General features: G+C 40.8%; 1 protein-coding gene across 1 annotated transcript in view; it reads left to right on the top strand.

Annotated features, from left to right (window-relative positions):
- The first annotated feature begins 306 nt into the window (after positions 1 to 306).
- The window catches only part of MCM6 (minichromosome maintenance complex component 6), a 40,136-nt gene continuing 21,035 nt past the window's right edge, over positions 307 to 19,407 (top strand). Inside the window, exons 1-8 of the mRNA XM_025935111.2 lie at positions 307 to 497; positions 4,254 to 4,400; positions 8,702 to 8,812; positions 10,201 to 10,450; positions 13,573 to 13,738; positions 14,021 to 14,166; positions 15,549 to 15,699; positions 19,051 to 19,192. Coding sequence (XP_025790896.1) covers positions 391 to 497; positions 4,254 to 4,400; positions 8,702 to 8,812; positions 10,201 to 10,450; positions 13,573 to 13,738; positions 14,021 to 14,166; positions 15,549 to 15,699; positions 19,051 to 19,192 — 1,220 coding nt within the window. The 5' untranslated portion in view covers positions 307 to 390. The remainder of the gene's footprint in view (positions 498 to 4,253; positions 4,401 to 8,701; positions 8,813 to 10,200; positions 10,451 to 13,572; positions 13,739 to 14,020; positions 14,167 to 15,548; positions 15,700 to 19,050; positions 19,193 to 19,407) is intronic.

The following is a 19,407-nucleotide window of genomic DNA, read 5'->3' as shown; positions in this document are numbered from 1 at the left end:
CTGCTCAATTAATATCAGTGAAATGATATGAAAAACATGTGAAAAGCCACCGGGACACGGATCCCACTCGTAAACCTGTTGCAGAAACCAAGTTGCCAGCGACAAGACCACACTACGCAGGCGCAAAGGCAGAACCCACTGGCTTCCTCCCGGTCTTTGCATTTGGCGCGAAATCCCGGCTCCGTGGGCTGGACTAATGCAGAAGCCACGCTCATTGGGCAGGTTTGGCGCGAAATCCTCGAGTTCCTGCGCCACGATTGGTTCCGGCAATCCCTGTGGGCGAGGGGGCGGGCGGTAGCGGCGGTGGCGCGCGCAAAGTGGTGGCGTCTGTGGTGAAGTGATTGGTAGTGGTGGAGCGTGGCGGTGGCGGCCCCTTAGCACTGAACAGCCATGGACCTCGCGGCGGCAGCGGAGCCGGGCGCCGGCAGCCAGCACCTGGAAGTCCGCGATGAGGTGGCGGAGAAATGCCAGAAACTGTTCCTGGATTTCTTGGAGGAGTAAGTCCGCGGGCGCCCCTTCCTCGCGGAACTTCCCCGAGCTGCCCCTGTCCGCTTCCGGAGCCCGGGAGCCCGCGGACTCGCGGCTCCCAGGGCCGGTCTGGGCCCTAGGGCCGGCGCATGTTGGGGGGGGAACCGGGGGCCCGCGTTCCTTGCAGAGCGTCCTATTCCCCACTCGGGGCTTAGCCAGGTCGCCGCGAGCGGTAAAATCCCATCTTGAGTCCTTCCTCAAACTGCCAGTGCCGTGGGTATGCGCAGCGCTTTGGTCCCGTCGTTCCGTCCTCACAACCTGTAAGGCTGGTGATCCCGTCACCCCTGGTTACCTGAGCGGAAACGGAGGCTCGGGGAGCATAAGTAGTAGCAAGACCGAGTGGGAGCCCCTGCAGAGTCCTGATGGGACCGGGCACCCAGGCCTCTGGTGTTGGGGGCGCCGAGGGCCCGGGCTGCCTTTGGAGCCCATGGAGATAAAGGCACTCGAGTGAATCCTGAGGGCAGACAGGTGCTCGGGTGAGCCCTGACCTGCTTCAAAGTGTCTGAGCGTATTCCCCTCCTTCCCTCCATCCTTCCGTTTCCTTCCACCGCAAGCCCCCCGACACGCACACACTTTTTTTTTTTTTTTTTAAGTTGCCTTCTAGGCTCCTGGCCTTTCGTAATCCCCCACTGCCTGGGTTTCCGCCTCTGCCGCCAGTTACTTCGTGCAGATGTATTACTTCTTTCCCTAAGAGGATGGACTTTGGAATGTCTTGTGAAATTTTTTTTAATTGTAAAATATACATAAAACTTACCATTTAACCTTGTTTAAGTGTAGAGTTCGGTGTCATTAAGTATGTATATGCACTTTGTTAAGCAACTGCCCCCACCATCCAACGACTGAACTCTGGTCTTCCCGAACTGAAACTCTGCAGCCACTAAACAGTAAGTCCCCATTCCCCCCCACCCCCACCCCACCCCCCAGCACCTGGCAGCCACCATTCTACTTAACCATGACTTTCACTGTTCTAGTTACCTCGTGTACTTGGAGCTATACTTGGAGTATTTGGCCTTTTGTGACCAATTTATTTCACTTACCATAATGTCTTCAAGGTTCATCCACGTGTACAGCATTGTGTCGGGATTTCTTTTTAAGGCTGAATAATATTACTCACTGTATGCATATACCACTTTTTGTCCATTCATCCATCCATGGACATTTGGGTTGTTTCCACACTTTTATTATTGTGCATAATTCTGCCATCTCATGAAATTCTGATACATTTGAAACCATAATTTATATCCCCCGTCTTTGGCGTTGTTATTCTCTGCCTGACAGCTATTCATCTTTCAAACCGCAGCTTAAGACTCATACCTCCTTTGTGAAACTCTGTAAATCTTTCAGGCAGCACCAATCCTTTCTTCCCTTATGCTGGTGAGGTGCCATTTTCCATTATCTCTGGTAATGAAACTTACCGTGTCTTTACCTGTCAGCCACTTCTGTCTTGAATGTAAATCCCATCCTTAACCCCACCTAGCCACCATACCACATTACAAAAGTCCTCAATTAATGTTTCATTTTAATGAAGAATATGATTGCCTTAACTGCCTTGCAGTTTACCATACAGCTGGATGCTGGGGATAATGATGAATGAGAGAAATAAATCACTCTGTTTGGGTGGGTGGGGGGTGTTAACTCCCCCTCAGAATTCCAGCTTTGATTTGCCCTTGTTTATGGAGTAAAGTCTCAAATTCTTCACAGCTCCTCTTCCCAGTTTCATCTTCCACAACCAGCCTGTCATCTCTGTATTCCTCTACCTTTTCTGACATTGCCACTTGAAAACATCTATAGTGAGTCTAACCACTACTGGAGTTTTTTTGGTGTTTGTGTTTGCTTTGTTTTCTTTCAAATTCTAAACATCTTTCAAGGCTGAATTCCAATGTACTCTTTTTTTTAATTTTTTTTTTAACGTTTATTTATTTATGAGAGATCAAGAGAGACAAAGCGTGAGTGGGTGAGGGGCAGAGAGAAAGGGAGACACAGAATCCAAAGCAGGCTCCAGGCTCTGAGCTGTCAGCACAGGGCCTGACGTGGGGCTCAAACCCACAAACCATGGGATCATGACCTGAGCCAAAGTCAGATGCTTAACCAACTGAGCCACCCAGGTGCCCCTCCAGTGTCATCTTTTAAATGCTTGAAGCCTTTCTGGATGTTCTTGTTGGGCAGAATTATTTATAATCCCACAGCACATTTTTTGTATCTCCTTTTTTTCTTTTGTTGTTAAAGGAACGCTTAACATGAGATCTACCCTCTTAACAAATTTTTAACTATGCAATACATTATCATTGACTGTAAATACAATGTTATACAGTAGATCTCTTAAAGCTTATTCAGTCTCACTTGACTGTTGCTTAGTAACTCCACATTTTCCTCCCTTGCTCTAGCTTCTGGCAGCCATCATTCCACTATTTAATTAATTAAAGTAAGCTCTGCACCAACCTGGGGCTTGAGCTCCCTGCCCTGAGATCAAGGGTCACATGCTCTACCAACTGAGCCCACCAGCCACCCTCATTCCACTTTGATTCTATAAATTTGACTATTTAGTTATTTCATATAGGTAGGATCATGCAGTATTTATCTTTCTATGATTGGCGTATTTCATTTTGTGTAATGTCCTCAGGGTTTATCAATGTTGACACGTATAGCAGAATTTACTTTTTAAGACTGAGTAGTGTTCCGTTGTATATGTATACATTTTCTTTACTCATTTGTCATGGACATTTAGGTTCTCTTGCTACCTCTTTAATAGGAGGGTATGATCCTATGATCATGTCAGTCCTAGGGCAGGAACAACACTGTCGTTTTTAGCTTTAAGTATCTCTGGTGTAATGCTTTGCAGATAGATGTTCAGTAAATATTGGACAGCTAGGTATGCTGTATTTGAAGAAGGAATTGATTTTTGGTTCCAAGTGAATCTGCATTTATGTTAAAAGGACAAAAAGCAAAAATGGTGGTGGTAATCCTTAATTTTGTGTGTATATGTTTCTGTTTTTCTGAGGACTTGGGCATTGAAGCACCTCATTTCTGTATTTATTTTTATTCATGTTCTTAAATCAACAACTAGTCTGTCAGTTTTCTCTACAGAAATTGAATCTTTAGATTTCAAACTGCATTTCTTCATTTAATATTTTCCAATCTTTTTTTTTTTTTTCAACATTTATTTATTTTTGGGACAGAGAGAGACAGAGCATGAACGGGGGAGGGGCAGAGAGAGAGGGAGACACAGAATCGGAAACAGGCTCTAGGCTCTGAGCCATCAGCCCAGAGCCCCACGCGGGGCTCGAATTCACGGACCGTGAGATCGTGACCTGGCTGAAGTCGGACGCTTAACCGACCGCGCCACCCAGGCGCCCCTAATATTTTCCAATCTTAACTATATACAACAATAATAAAAGGATAGTTGGCATTTTTTATTAGAAAATATTAAATGAAGAAATGCAGTTTAGGCCTAGTTTTTCTGTGTTCTGGGCTCTGTGCAAAGCATTTACAGGCTTTCTCTCATTTAAACTTCATAGTAATCTTATGAGATAAATGACGTCTTAATTTTTTTTTTTTTTTCAAAAAGGTGGGATAAGTACTTGCCCATGTTATGCATTTAGTGAAATGAGCCTGTCTGACCCTAAAGCTGATGGTCATTTTAACCGATACACCGACTTACCAGGCATTTGGATTCTTCTTTTTACTGCATAATTCTTCAATTTAATAGGACTTGTGTGTATCTACAGGTTCCAGAACAGTGATGGAGAAATTAAGTACTTGCAATTAGCAGAGGAGCTCATTCGTCCTGAGAGAAACACATTGGTTGTGAGTTTTGTGGACCTGGAGCAATTTAATCAACAACTTTCTACCACCATTCAAGAGGAGTTCTATAGGTATGTTATATTAATCTTCTTTACTTTAAATAGGCATGGAACCTGTGAAGCCAGCTCTTCTAGGACTGGAAGTACTCATTTGTGAGGCAGAAGGAGAGGCCCTTTGATACAGCCAGTGGTCATTTTAGTATTGCTCTGAACAAATTTAGGCCTTTGTGGAGCTGAATATTTTACACGTCCAAATGTTGAAACCTTTGCTTTCTATGTAGTTTTCCTAAGTTTTCAGAGGATCGCTTACTTTCTGTCAGGCATTCAGTGCTCTTGGTCTGTCATTCATTTAATCCTTTCCCTTGGCCCTAGGAGTAGGTATTTTGAGAAAGTGTGTGGATCCTGTTCTTGATCAGGGGTGTCTTTAAAGAAATGACATTGTTGTTCTTAAAGGTTAATTTTCTTCTGATTATAAAAGTAATGTGTGTGTTGTAGGAAATAGAGAAAGTAGAGATGAGTAGAGGGAATACATATGTAATTCCACCATCCATAGATAACCATCATGAATGAGCAGGTCTGCAAATGTGGAATTTCCTAAGAATCTTCTGGCACATTTTGTTGTATTTCTAGGTGTATGTAACTATTGAGATCATATTGTAGACACAGTCTCCTGCCATTTCACATAACGGTATAACATTTTTCCATGTCATATAAAATCTTTTGAAAACATTTTTTTGAATGTTTATTTTTGATAGAGCACGAGACGGGGAGGGGCAGAGGCGGAGAGTGGGGGGACAGAGGATCCGCAGCAGGCTCTGTGCTGACAGCACAGAGATTGGGGCTTGAACTCACAAACTGTGAGATCATGACCTGAGCTTAAGTTGGACGCTTAACTTACTGAGCCACCTAGGTGCCACTTGAAAACATTAAAAAAAAAAAAAATTTTTTTTTTTATGTTTATTTATTTTTGAGAGAGGGAGAGACAGAGCGTGAGTAGGGGAGGGGCAGAGAGAGAGGGAGACACAGAATTTGCAGTAGGCTCCAGGCTCTGAGCTGTCAGCACAGAGCCCGATGCGGGGCTCGAACTCACAAACCATGAGATGATGGCCTGAGCCAAAGTCGGATGCCCAACTGACTGAGCTACCCAGATGCTCCTATTTTTAATTGCTGTATAAAGCAAGAAACATCTTTTTACATAAATCTTTGTCAGCATTTAGATTAAACAGATGTGTATATATATAAATAAAACCAGGTTAAAATAAACATTGTGGACGGTTGTGAAAGAAAATTAAGACCCAGGAATAAGGAGAGACAGCCCCATTCCTTTACATGGTAGGCTGGGAGATGGAATACCTGTTTCAATGTTTCTAGTCATATCCAATCATCAAGAATGGTTGGGGGTGATAAGCAGCAGAGTTTATTGTGAGAATACACAGCAGAAAAAGTTGTGAGGGAGGTAGAAAGTCTGGGCTGGTAGTAGAAACACCTCTACTCATACCTTATACATAGGCTATGCAGCAGTTCTGTCTCCTAAAAGTAGCTCATTTTTCAGGGGTGCCTGCATAGCTCATTTGGTTAAACATGCAACGCTTTTTTAAAATTTTTTACTTATTTTATGTTTGTTTATTTTTGAGAGCGAGCATGAGCAGGGGACAGACAGAGAGAGGAAGACAGAATTTTAAGTGGACTCTGCTGACAGCAGAGCACCTGACATGGGGCTCAAATTTATGAACCATGAGATCATGACCTGAGCCAAAGTGAGCCCCTTAACCAACTGAGCCACCCAGGTTCCCAGAAGCATCCAATTCTTGATCTTGGCTCAGGTCATTATCTCACCATTTGCGAGATTGAGCCCCACATTGGGCTCTGTGCTGACAGTGTGGAGCCTGCTTGGAATTCTCTTTGCCCCTCCCTTGTTTGCACACATGTGCAGCTCTCTCTCTCTCAAAATAAACAAGGAAAGGAAAGGAAAGGAAAGGGGAAGGGGAAGGGGAAGGAAGGAAGGAAGGAAGGAAGGAAGAAAGAAAGAAAGAAAGAAAGAAAGAAAGAAAGAAAGAAAGAAAGAAAGAAAGAAGGAAGGAAGGAAGGAAAGAAAAAGAAAGGAAGAAGCTTATTTTTCAGAGGACTTCAGATCCCATTATTGAAACAAACCAAGCTGCAACAGCTACTAGGAACCTACCTCAAGAGGACATACACACTTCAGTCTAACCAGTCAAGTGGATTGTTAGTGCCAGTTTGCTCTCATGTCCATACACATATTGCTCCTCGTCCATTTTTCAATCAAGAATTAAACCTAGAAAAATATACTAGGCCTTGACACCAAACAGGAGGCCGTGTTGCTAGATTGTAAACCACCAAGATTGTTTAGGTATAGTCATCTTGGACAGAGGAGTGGCCTGTACTGTGGGTGCCAAATGATTATTTAAAGATAGTAGATGGGAATGCAAGCTGGTGCAGCCACTCTGGAAAACAGTATGGAGGTTCCTCAGAAAACTAAAAATAGAACTACCCTACGACCCAGCAATTGCTCTACTAGGCATTTATCCAAGGGATACAGGTGTGTTGTTTCGAAGGGACACATGCACCCCCATGTTTATAGCAGCACTATCAACAATAGCCAAAGTATGGAAAGAGCCCAAATGTCCACTGATGGATGAATGGATAAAGAAGATGTGTTATATATATACAATGGAGCATTAGTCGGCAATCAAAAAGAGTGAAATCTTGCCATTTGCAACTACGCGGATGGAACGTGGATCCATGTGGATCCTCTACGTGGATACTAGAGGGTATTATGCTAAGTGAAATTATTCAGAGAAAGACAGAAATCCTATGACTTCACTCATATAAGGACTTTAAGAGACAAAACAGATGAACGTAAGGGAAGGGAAACAAATAATATAAAAACAGGGAGGGGGACAAAACAGAAGAGACTCATAAATATGGAGAACAAACTGAGGGTTACTGGAGGGGTTGTGGGAGTGGGGGATGAGCTAAATGGGTAAGGGGCACTAAGGAATCTACTCCTGAAATCATTGTTGCACTATATGCTAACTAATTTGGATGTAAATTTAAGAAAATAAAAAATAAAGCAAGTTAAGGGAAAAAAAAGAATACTAGATTATAAAAAGAAAGAACATAATCATGCACAGGAAAGAAAAAAGAATACAAATGCAATTATCTCAGAATTTTAAGACAAAAGCATGTAGAGCAGACTTTAAATAATTTTAATATGCTTCAGATTTAGAGATTTTTATCTTTGTTTTTATTATTTTTGTCATATTATTTGAAATTGTTAACTTAGAAAAGATGTCCGTTATTTTAACTCCTTGAAAGAAACAAAATACAAATATTATTTTATTGCTATGATTACATTGATTACTATTTCTCTTGTGACAGCCTGTCATATTTAATAGTACCTTTCATTTTCCTAAACCTGCTGCATCATTCATAATGGCTTTGTTATGTTTCCTTACTGTGGGTTAAAAGGTCTTTCATTTATTGTGGCATTTCTTCCTTAAGGGACTGTAATTTTTTAATATATGAAACAAACAAACAAAAGCTGGTGTACATAAATATGTATTCAGTTGAAATGTGATAATCCTTATCATTTTCCTCTTTAGGGTCAGTCATGTCAATAGAGATTGCATGAAATATTATAGCTCTGTTTTCACAATTGAATAATGAAGCTGAATTTATTTGTTATAATTCCCTTATCTCTTAATCTACAAGAAATTAAGTTCAGGAACCTTTTGGGATTGGATATGAAATAATTTTAGTCTGGTTTGTTCTATTGCTTAAGTTGCTGGCCCTTGCTGTCTTTATTTTTTATTAAATGTGTAATTGTACCAAAGAAAAAAGAGAGAGATACAAACCAAGAAACACACTCTTAACTATACTGAACAAACTGATGGCTATCAGAGGGGAGGTGGATGGGGCAACGGGTGAAATAGGTGATGGGGATTAAGGAGTGCACTTGTGATGAGCACCAGGTGTTGTATGGAAGTGTTGCATCACTGTATTGTACACCTGAAACTAATATTACACTGTATGTAAACTCTACTGGATTTAAAATAAAACAAACAAAACAACAACAACAAAATAAAATAAATAAAGATAGTAGGTATTTGGGTATAGGATTTTATCGTTGGTGTTTCTGTTGTTTTAGATCTATTTGTTGGGCTAGGAGAGGATTGGAAGACACTCATAGACCTAGAATAAATGATAGAAGTGTCCTGCATAGTTAAATTTTAAGGCTTGGTTGTAACCAGGTGAAATTGCTTAGTCTTAGCTGTTTGCAAGCATGAAAGGTAAAGGGGGCCTTGGTAGGCCTCTTGAAGATGTCATGTGATTTTTATTTGTTTGCTTTTCAGAGTTTACCCTTACCTATGTCGGGCCTTGAAAACCTTTGTCAAAGACCGAAAAGAGATTCCTCTTGCCAAGGATTTTTATGTTGCATTCCAAGACCTACCTACCAGACACAAGTAAGAGACTCTTCTTTGAAAGGAAAGGAATTCACCAAACAGTATACACATCACTTAATGGTTAGAAAAGTGGGAAGGTGGTAGTCTTCTATATGTAAAGAGTTAGGTTCAGTTATCTATAAAGTTTGGTTTTGGAGAAATCATTTTTCTAGGGAGATGAAATGGAAAGTAAGTTAAAGCAGCTTCTGGGGATTGTCATATTTCAGGACATCCTGCAGGGGACATTTGGGGGGAAATCAATCAAGTGAGAAAATAAGAAAACTGAAAGTCTAGAGAATTTCATGAATCTTTGAAAAATTTTGTCAGAGCTTAAATGGCATAACTTTAACGTTTTGTTTTTTTTTTTTTATTTATTTTTGGGACAGAGAGAGACAGAGCATGAACGGGGGAGGGGCAGAGAGAGAGGGAGACACAGAATCGGAAACAGGCTCCAGTCTCCGAGCCATCAGCCCAGAGCCCGACGCGGGGCTCGAACTCACGGACCGCGAGATCGTGACCTGGCTGAAGTCGGACGCTCAACCGACTGCGCCACCCAGGCGCCCCTAAGTGGCATAACTTTAAACACATTTTTTCCCTTTAGCAGTTATTTATTTATTTTATTTATTTATTTTTTTAATTTTTTTTTAATGTTTTTATTTATTTTTGAGACAGAGAGAGACAGAGCATGAACGGGGGAGGGGCAGAGAGAGAGGGAGACACAGAATTGGAAGCAGGCTCCAGGCTCTGAGCCATCAGCCCAGAGCCCGACGCGGGGCTTGAACTCATGGACCGCGAGATCATGACCTGAGCTGAAGTCGGATGTTTAACTGACTGAACCACCCAGGCGCCCCCCTTTAGGAATTATTTAAAGAATAAATACAGTGGAAGAAATTGAAGTGATATTTTGAAAACTTAAACTGCTGAAATTACTTGTAAAGTGGCCAAGTTATTTAATATAAAATGAGTTTGTGAGGTAAAGGAAGTGTTTCTGAACTGAGTTGCTGAGGTCTTTCGTATGATTACTATGAGACTAATACAGCTTATTTAGAAATAGTAGGTAAGCAAAAAATATATTTGCATATAAAATGGGATCATCTTGTTTTATAACTGTAATTTCATTTCTTTGGTATCCTTTATTTACTTTTTCATATTTGTGTATTTTGCTGTGAATACATAAGCATTGTGTAATTTAGGAATAGGCACATTGACTAAATCATTCTTGGAGAAGAATCTGCAAAGAATTCCTTCTTTCCATTTATTTATTTGTTTATTTATTTAGTATTTTTTTTTTTTGGTTTTTTGTTTTTATCATAATTATCATTGAATACCTGTCATTAAAATGGAAATATTTCTTAGGTTGAAAATGAATGTTTACAATATTTACTAATGGTACATCTGTCTTTAAACAGAATTCGAGAACTTACCTCATCCAGAATTGGTTTGCTCACTCGCATCAGTGGGCAGGTGGTACGGACTCATCCAGTTCACCCAGAGCTTGTGAGTGGGACATTTTTGTGCTTGGACTGTCAGACAGTGATCAAGGATGTAGAACAGCAGTTCAAATACACACAGCCGAACATCTGCCGAAATCCAGTTTGTGCCAACAGAAGGAGATTCTTGCTGGATACAAATAAATCGAGATTTGTTGATTTTCAAAAGGTATTTTTTAACTTCTGTTTGTTTCAGATTCAGTCTATGCTAATAATTCACTTCTAGGCACATGGCAGTTGTTACAAGCTTATTTAGACAATGTTAAATTCAGTTTTTATCTAAGTGGAAGATCATTATATGTGACTACAGATTTAAACCCAAAACTCTTAATGCCGATTTCAATTATCAGTGTATAAATGTGTCTTAAACTTTAATAACTTGGATTGGAAGCTCCTTCAGACTATGACAGAATATTTTGTGAGAGAATAAATAGTAAACGATGATGATGATGATGATGATGAAGAACTAGTGTTAAAACTTTGAAGAAGTGGAAACTTGTTAGATACACTCTCAAGTTGATGGTTAGGAGGGAGGGAGGCATGAATAAAAGGACAGGCGAAAATGGACATGTTTATTGATGGCAGTGAGGATTATCATGATTGAAATAGAGGAGCCAAATTGGGAGATCATCTGAAGGATGATTTGGTGTGAGGCATGTAGGTATGCAGAGCCTTAAAATCTCAGGTTGGGAAGTTCAGACCTTTCTTGATAAAAAAGGGGAATATATGTGAACCTTTCTTTTTTAAAGGTAGATTAATGGGACATTGATGTATAGCATATAACAACAAACTAATAATGAGATAGTTGTAGTTACCTGGGCAAGAGTTGGATGGTAGCAATAAGAATGAGGTTGCAGGGGGCGCATGTCTCAGACCTGTACAGGACTTAGTAACTCTGTGATAGGCAAAGGAAAAGAAAAGGTGCAGCTGCTCAAGCACTCAAGCATGAGGGAATGAGTACCACACTAAAATAATTAATATTAACTTCAGTTTTTATCCCTTATTTAGTGTAGCATCAGTTTGTTACTTAGTTTATATGAAGCACATACTCCACCAACAACTTTGGGTAAGAGGTGTTTTGTGTTTGAAAAAGAACATAGCCAAATATAAAGTATAAATCTAGATTAGGTCTTGGTTTGAAAAAACAAAAAACAGTTGTAATAAAGGACATTATTCACAATTGAGGAAATTTAAGGATGGTCTAGATAATAGATTTTATAGCATTAAATATTATTTAATTTTCTTGGTATGGTAAAGATACTGTGGTTATATAGGATGTCTTTACTTTTAGGAGATGAATGCTAAAATAGGGGTGAAGTATTTTGATTTTTATGCATTTTTCAAATAATACGGTAAAAATATGTGTGTGTCTAAGTAATATTGACAGTAGTGTTGGGGTGCCTGGCTGGGTGGCTCAGTCAGTTGGGTGACTGACTCTTGATTTCAGCTCAGGTCATGATCTCAGGATTGTGAGATCGATCAAGCCCAGTGTCATGATCTGAGCTGAGTCTGGAGCCTGCTTGGAATTCCCTTTTTCTCTTCTCTCTCTGCCCCTCCTCCGTTTGAGCCTGTGCGCTCTCGCTCTCTCTCAAACTTAAAAAAAAAAAAAAAAAAAAAAAAAAAAAAAGGTAGTGTTGAGGTGGAGTATATAGAGTATGTGAATTTTTTTTTTTTTAATTTTTTTAAATGTTTACTTTTGAAGGAGAGAGAGCATGAGCAGGGAAGGGGCAGAGAGAGAGAGACAGGGAGAATCAGAATCAGAAGCAGGCTCCAGGCTGTGAGTTGTTAGCACAGAGCCCGATATGGGGCTCGAACCCACGAGTCATGAGATCATGCATGACCTGAACTGAAGTCAGTCACTCAACTGACTGAGCCACCCAAGCGCCCTGAGTATGTGAAATTTTTCATAATATTTCCCTGAAAATTTGGAGGAAGATGGGACAGAGCAAATATTTAACTACATAGTCAGGACAAGGAGGGGCAAAAAATTTTTTAGAGTTTTTTTTTTTTTTTAATGTTTATTTTTGAGTGAGAGAGTGCATGTGCGCTCAAGTGGTAGAAGGGCAGAGAGAGAGGGAGACACCAAATTACAAGCAGGCTCCACACTCTGAGTTGTTTGTGCAGAGCCCATCATGGGGCTTGCACCCACAAACTGAAATCACACATGACCTGAGCCAAAGGCTGACACTCAACCGACTGAGCCACCAAGGCACCTCAGAAAAATGTTTTTTTAATTTTTTTTATTGTTTTTTTTTTTTAACGTTTTATTTTTATTTTTGAGACAGAGAGAGACAGAGCATGAATGGGGGAGGGTCAGAGAGAGAAGGAGACACAGAATCTGAAACAGGCTCCAGGCTCTGAGCTGTTAGCACAGAGCCTGACGCGGGGCTCGAACTCAGACTGCGCGATCATGACCTGAGCCGAAGTCGGACGCTCAACCGACTGAGCCACCCAGGTGCCCTGGTTTATTTCTTGAGAGAGAGAGAGCAGAGGAGGGTCAGAGAAAGAGGGAGACAGAATCCCAAGAGGCTCTGTGATCAGTGCGCAGAGCCCAATGTGGGGCTCGAACTCACAAACCGTGAGATCATGACCTGAGCTGAAATCAAGAGTCGGGTGCTTACCGACTGAGCCACCCAGGCACCCCCTGGAAAAATTTTTTTAATGAGAGTAAAAGTGAAGTTTTTATTTTTTTTAATTTTTTATTATTTTAATTCCAGTATATTTAACATACAGTGTGATATTAGTTTGAGGTATACAATATAGTGATTGAGCAGTTCCACATATTACTGAGCTCATGATGATAAGTGTACTAAAAGTGAAGTTTTTAGGAGCACCTGGGTGGCTCAGTTGGTTAAGTACCTGACTTAGGCTCAGGTCATGATCTCGAGGTTTGTGAGTTTGAGCCCTGCGTTAGGGGCAGAACCCGCCTGAAGCCTGCTTCAGATTGGAGTTGCAGGATAGAGTTTTTTGTTTTTTTTTTAATATAATTTATTGTCCAATTGGCTAACATACAGTGTGTAAAGTGTGCTTTTGGTTTTTGGGGGTAGATTCCCGTGGTTCATCTACATACAACACCCAGTGCTCATCCCAACAAGTGCCCATCACCCATTTTCCTCTCTCCCCCGGGGTAGAGAATTTTTAAGATGAATTTTGGCAAATGTCAAAAGTCTGCAAACGGTGAGAGTTTGGAATACATCAATATTTGTCAATATTTGTGGCATTAATTTAGATTGTATGACATTTGAAAGATCATCTCTTCTCATTCTTAGCCATTTATTTGTTTTGTTATAGGTTCGTATTCAAGAGACCCAAGCTGAGCTTCCTCGAGGGAGTATCCCCCGAAGTTTAGAAGTGATCTTGAGAGCTGAAGCTGTGGAGTCAGCTCAAGCTGGTGACAAGTGTGACTTTACAGGAACATTGATTGTTGTGCCTGATGTCTCTAAGCTTAGCATACCAGGTCAGTAATCTTTAGCTCACATTTAACAATTCTCATTACCTAAACTGCAGAACATTTAGTTTCTCGAATCTTTCTTTTCTTATTTTTGGCTACCAATCAGAGGGTGAGCAAGGAAGTATAAGAATAGAGACAAATTAATTTTGCTACAAAAAGCACTGCTCTGAAAAATTTCAAAGCCTAAATGAAATCTTTGGATTTATAGGTTTTGTTTTTTTAAGCAATTTTGATTCTCAGCACTTTTGGTATTTGAGCTGTAAAACAAACTATCATTCATTCTTTCAGGAGCACGCGCTGAAACTAATTCCCGTGTAAGTGGTGTTGATGGATATGAAACGGAAGGCATTCGAGGACTCCGGGCTCTTGGTGTTAGGGACCTTTCATACAGGCTGGTCTTTCTTGCCTGCTGTGTTGCACCCACCAACCCAAGGGTGAGTCTTAACAATGGCAAGATTGAGAAAGACCTCCCCTGGGGCTGCCACAGTATAGGCTTCTGAAACTACTGAATTATCTAGTCACTGTTTTTTTTTTCAACGTTTATTTATTTTTGGGACAGAGAGAGACAGAGCATGAATGGGGGAGGGGTAGAGAGAGAGGGAGACATAGAATCGGAAACAGGCTCCAGGCTCTGAGCCATCAGCCCAGAGCCTGACGCGGGGCTCGAACTCACGGACCGCGAGATCGTGACCTGGCTGAAGCCGGACGCTTAACCGACTGCGCCACCCAGGCGCCCCTCTAGTCACTGTTAAAGGGGAGCAGGGTGGTTTGGTTTTTTAGTTTTATTTATTTATTAAATTTATTTCTCTTGAGAGAGAACACACACATGCATGCACACACATGAACTGGGGAGGAGCAGAGAGAGAGAATCCCAAGCAGGCTCTGCATGGTCAGTGTGGAGCCCGACTCAGGGCTCAAACCCATGAACCGTGAGATCATGTCCTGTGCCAAAATCAAGAGTCAGACACTTAACCCACTGAGCCACCCAGGCACCCCATGATTCTTTAGTTTTAAAACCAGATTTTTTCATGTCTTTCTGATCTTGAGGAAAAGTCTTTTTGTTTTCATGTTTAAGAGCTCTGTGCTTTTTTTTTTTTTTTTTTTTTTTTTTTTTTTTAAAGTTTATTTATTTTTGGGACAGAGAGAGACAGAGCATGAACGGGCGAGGGGCAGAGAGAGAGGGAGACACAGAATCGGAAACAGGCTCCATGCTCTGAGCCATCAGCCCAGAGCCCGACGCGGGGCTCGAACTCACGGACCGTGAGATCGTGACCTGGTTGAAGTCGGACGCTTAACCGACTGCGCCACCCAGGCGCCCCAAGAGCTCTGTGCTTTAAGAGCATTGATATGAATTACCTATGGGATAATTTTGTTTTAACTTGCTCTTTGTGTGGATTCCTGGTATTATAGTTCTGTAGAGCTTGATTCTATGTCCTGAGTGGGAAAACAGTGAGAAAATGTTTGGAAACTAGTACAGCATTGCAAGAGGGGTGAATGTAATATTCTCTTACTTCATTTTCATCTTCATATCAGTGATTAACATTTTATTATGGCTTATCTTGTGAGCATTCCGATTCATTTAGATAACAGTACAAAACAGTGGTAGCTTTTTTGTTTGTAATTCATTGGACAAATGACAAACTCTTCAATATCTTGATTAACTTAGGCCTTAATAATATGGGGATTTTTTCTGCAAACCTTTATAGTCAACAGATCCTGAAGTTGACCTCCCAGGCTATTTTTTGTTTGTAGTGAAGCTCTTTCACTTTACTTTGACTGTTTCCATGCAAGTATTTTTCCTTTCTCCACCTCTCAGTTTGGAGGAAAAGAGCTCCGAGATGAGGAACAGACGGCTGAGAGCATTAAGAACCAAATGACAGTGAAGGAGTGGGAGAAAGTGTTTGAAATGAGTCAGGATAAAAATCTGTACCACAATCTCTGTACCAGCCTGTTCCCTACTATTCATGGTAAGAGTGCCTTCCATTTGTCACATAAACTTGAAATCAAAATGATGATTAAAAAGCAGCAATAACTACTGTATGTTTAACTCTACTGGAATTTAAATTTTTTTTAAAAACAGCAATAAGTGATTTCTTACAGCACATAAATCAGATCAAAAGGTTTTTTTGGTAGACTTACAAGGGATATTAAAAAGTCATCTACAAAAGGACAAATGATTCCACTTAAAATGAGGTGCCTAGAATAGGCAAGTTCATAAAGACACAAAGTAGAAAGAGGTTACCTGTTGGGGGAGGATATTGGGGAGTTAGTGTTTCATGGATAAAGTTTCTGTTGGGGATGATGACAAGTTCTAGAAATGGATAAGGGTGGTGGTTATAAAACATAGTGGGTGTACTTCATTCCACTGAATTACACACTTAAAAAATTATTGGAATGGTAAATTTTGTGTATGTATGTTTTAGCATGATTTTTAAAAAAGAATAAAAGGTCATTTAGGCTTCTTTTTCTGGCTTTAGGGCAGAAATGTACTTAAGTATATTCCAAAATACTAGATTAATATCCTGATTTTTGTTTGTTTAATTTTTGAGGAGATTTCATGATGTTTCTTGGTTACATGTACTATGTCTGTACCTTTGGTGGTTTCTTTGTGTTTTTTTGGCTCTTGGTTGTTAATTGCTCACCATCATTTAATTCCCTTTATATGTTGAAAGATATGACTAAATTTAAAAAAATTTTGTTTTTAATGTTTATTTTTGAGAGACAGAGACACAGAGTCGAGTAGGGGAGGGGCAGAGAGAGAGGGAGACAGAGAATCTGAAGTGGCTCTAGGCTCTGAGCTGCCAGCACAGAACCCGATGCAGAGCTTGAACTCACAAACTGTGAGATCATGACCTGAGCCAAAGTCGGCCGCTTAACTGACTGAGCCACCCAGGCATCCCAGGATATGACTAATTTTTAAGCTTCGTGCTTTACCCATGTTTTTTCCATCCTTTCATACTGAATTGGAGTTAGGGCAGGAACTGATAAAAGATTATGGGTATTTGTCTTAGGTATATATTTTTAACTATTTAAAAGTAACCTTTTTTTTTCTATCTAAATATTTGACCAATGAGGGGCGCCTGGGTGGCGCAGTCGGTTAAGCGTCCGACTTCAGCCAGGTCACGATCTCGCGGTCTGTGAGTTCGAGCCCCGCGTCAGGCTCTGGGCTGATGGCTCAGAGCCTGGAGCCTGTTTCCGATTCTGTGTCTCCCTCTCTCTCTGCCCCTCCCCCATTCATGCTCTGTCTCTCTCTGTCCCAAAAATAAATAAACGTTGAAAAAAAAAATTTTAAATATTTGACCAATGAAATTGAACTGATACCCTCTATGTTAATAATCCTCTATGGATTTTAGAGTGTCCTCCCTTAATTGAGTCGGTGTCAAAATTTCTATTTAGCTCCACTCCCCCCCCCAGAAGTTAATCTATTTTTGCATTACAAATTACCCCAAAAGTTAGTGGCTTCAAAAAAGAAACAGTATCTCATACAGTCTATGGGTCAGTTAGGTGGTTCTGGTTGAGTGTTTCTGGCTCAGTCTTTCCTAAGGATACAGCTAAGACATCAGCTAGGGCTGTAGTCATCTGAAAACTTGACTGAAAGATCCACTTAGAAGGTCTTACCTGTTAGTGCTAGTTGTTAACTGGAAACTATAATTCCTTGCCAAATGAATCTCTTCCACGGGGCTGTTTGTTCTCACCACGCAGCAGCTGGCTTCTTCCAGAGTGTGCATCGAGGACAAAGCAGGGAGGAAGTAGGATGCTTCTCTGGGGGCGCCTGGACAGCTCAGTCAATTGAACGTCTGACTTTGGCTCAGGTCATGATCTTGCGGTTCATGAGTTCGAGCCCTGCTTCAGATTCTTTGTGTCCTTCTCTGCCTGTCTCTGTCTCTCTCTCAAAAATAAATAAACATTTAAAACAGAAAAATGCTTTTCGGGACCTAGTATCAGAAGTTGCACACCTTCACTTCACTATATGCTATTTTTCTAGAAACAAGTTATTAAGTCCAGCCACTCCTAAGGAAAGGAGAAGTAAGCTCCATTTTCAAATGAGAAGCATCAAAGAATTTGTGGACTATTTAAAAACCACAACACCTCCTAACACACTTGTTTCATAGACCATAAGTCAGAGTTTTATTTGTGGAATGGATTTTTTCTGCCTTTAAAGGGTGGTTTGTGTAAATGTGCCAGCACTTTGTTGATAGAATTCACAAAAAGTCGTAATAATTAGCACACAAAAAATGGGTCTTTTAACCCATTTTTCTGAAGCACTTTTCTGAAGATCCAGGTTTTTTACTATACATTTCCTTCTTATATTGGAGTCCTAAATGGCTTGTAGAAGTGGCCATAAATCACATTCAGCATCTTATCTCACCCATAGCAGTCCAGTTAGCATGTATTTATATTCAGCACTGTTCAGTGTTGGTGATACAAAAGAAGTAAATCATGGACCATTTCCTCAAACTCTTGATAGAATAGCAAGACCTGCCATTAGAAAGATCTAGCAAGTGCAGTGACCCAGCAATTGCACTACTAGGTATTGTATTCATCCAAGGGATACAGGTGTGCTGTTTCGAAGGGACACATGCACTCCCATGTTTATAGCAGCACTATCGACAATAGCCAAAGTATGGAAAGAGCCCAAATGTCCATCGATGGATGAATGGATAAAGATGATGTAGTGTATATGTATATACAATGGAGTATTACTCGGCAATCAAAAAGAATGAAATCTTGCCATTTGCAACTATGTGGATGGAACTGGAGGGTATTATGCTAAGTGAAATTAGAGAAAGACAAAAATCATGATTTCACTCATATGAGGACTTGAGACAAAACAGATGAACATAAGGGAAGGGAAGCAAAAATAATATAAAAACAGGGAGGGGGACAAAACAGAAGAGACTCTTAAATATGGAGAACAAACAGGGTTACTGGAGGGGTATGGGAGGTGGGATGGGCTAAATGGGTAAGGGGCAAGATCTAGCAAGTGCAGTGTGCTGTGGTGGACATAGTTTATGGAGAGAGTTATTTGAGAAGTACTACATCAGGAAAGACTGTAGGAAGTAGGACTTGCAAACAAACAAGGGCTCTTGGGATGGTGGCGGGCATAAGCATCTGTGACATCTTTGGTACAGAGACATTTGACAGTGGTTAGGTGGCTTTGAATTCATAAAGTGAGAACCAAGGTTAGAAGCCATAATATTTTTAGTTCATCTTAGGCTTTACTTCAGCTCTTTTCTGCTCTTTCGGTTGGTAAACCTGTAATTTGGTATGAAATTGTTTAATCTCATGTTGAAAAATACCTTGTGTTTTTGTTTTAGGCAACGATGAAGTAAAACGGGGTGTCCTCCTGATGCTCTTTGGTGGTGTTCCAAAGACAACAGGGGAAGGAACCTCCCTTCGAGGAGACATAAATGTTTGCATTGTTGGTGACCCAAGTACAGCTAAGAGCCAGTTTCTCAAGTAAGTGTTTGCCTATTTAGAATAGGGAAAAGGTGCCTGTAATTTTAATTCTATTTAGAATTCTTGTAATTCTGGGGCGCCTGGGTGGCGCAGTCGGTGAAGCGTCCGACTTCAGCCAGGTCACGATCTCGCGGTCCGTGAGTTCGAGCCCCGCGTCAGGCTCTGGGCTGATGGCTCAGAGCCTGGAGCCTGTTTCCGATCCTGTGTCTCCCTCT

The sequence above is a fragment of the Puma concolor genome, chromosome C1 (genome assembly GCF_028749965.1).
Source record: "Puma concolor isolate L17-30 chromosome C1, mPumCon1.1.hap2, whole genome shotgun sequence".
In the NCBI taxonomy this organism is placed as follows: domain Eukaryota; kingdom Metazoa; phylum Chordata; class Mammalia; order Carnivora; family Felidae; genus Puma; species Puma concolor.
Note: the sequence above shows the minus strand (reverse complement) of the source record. Positions and strands in the feature narration are given on the sequence as shown.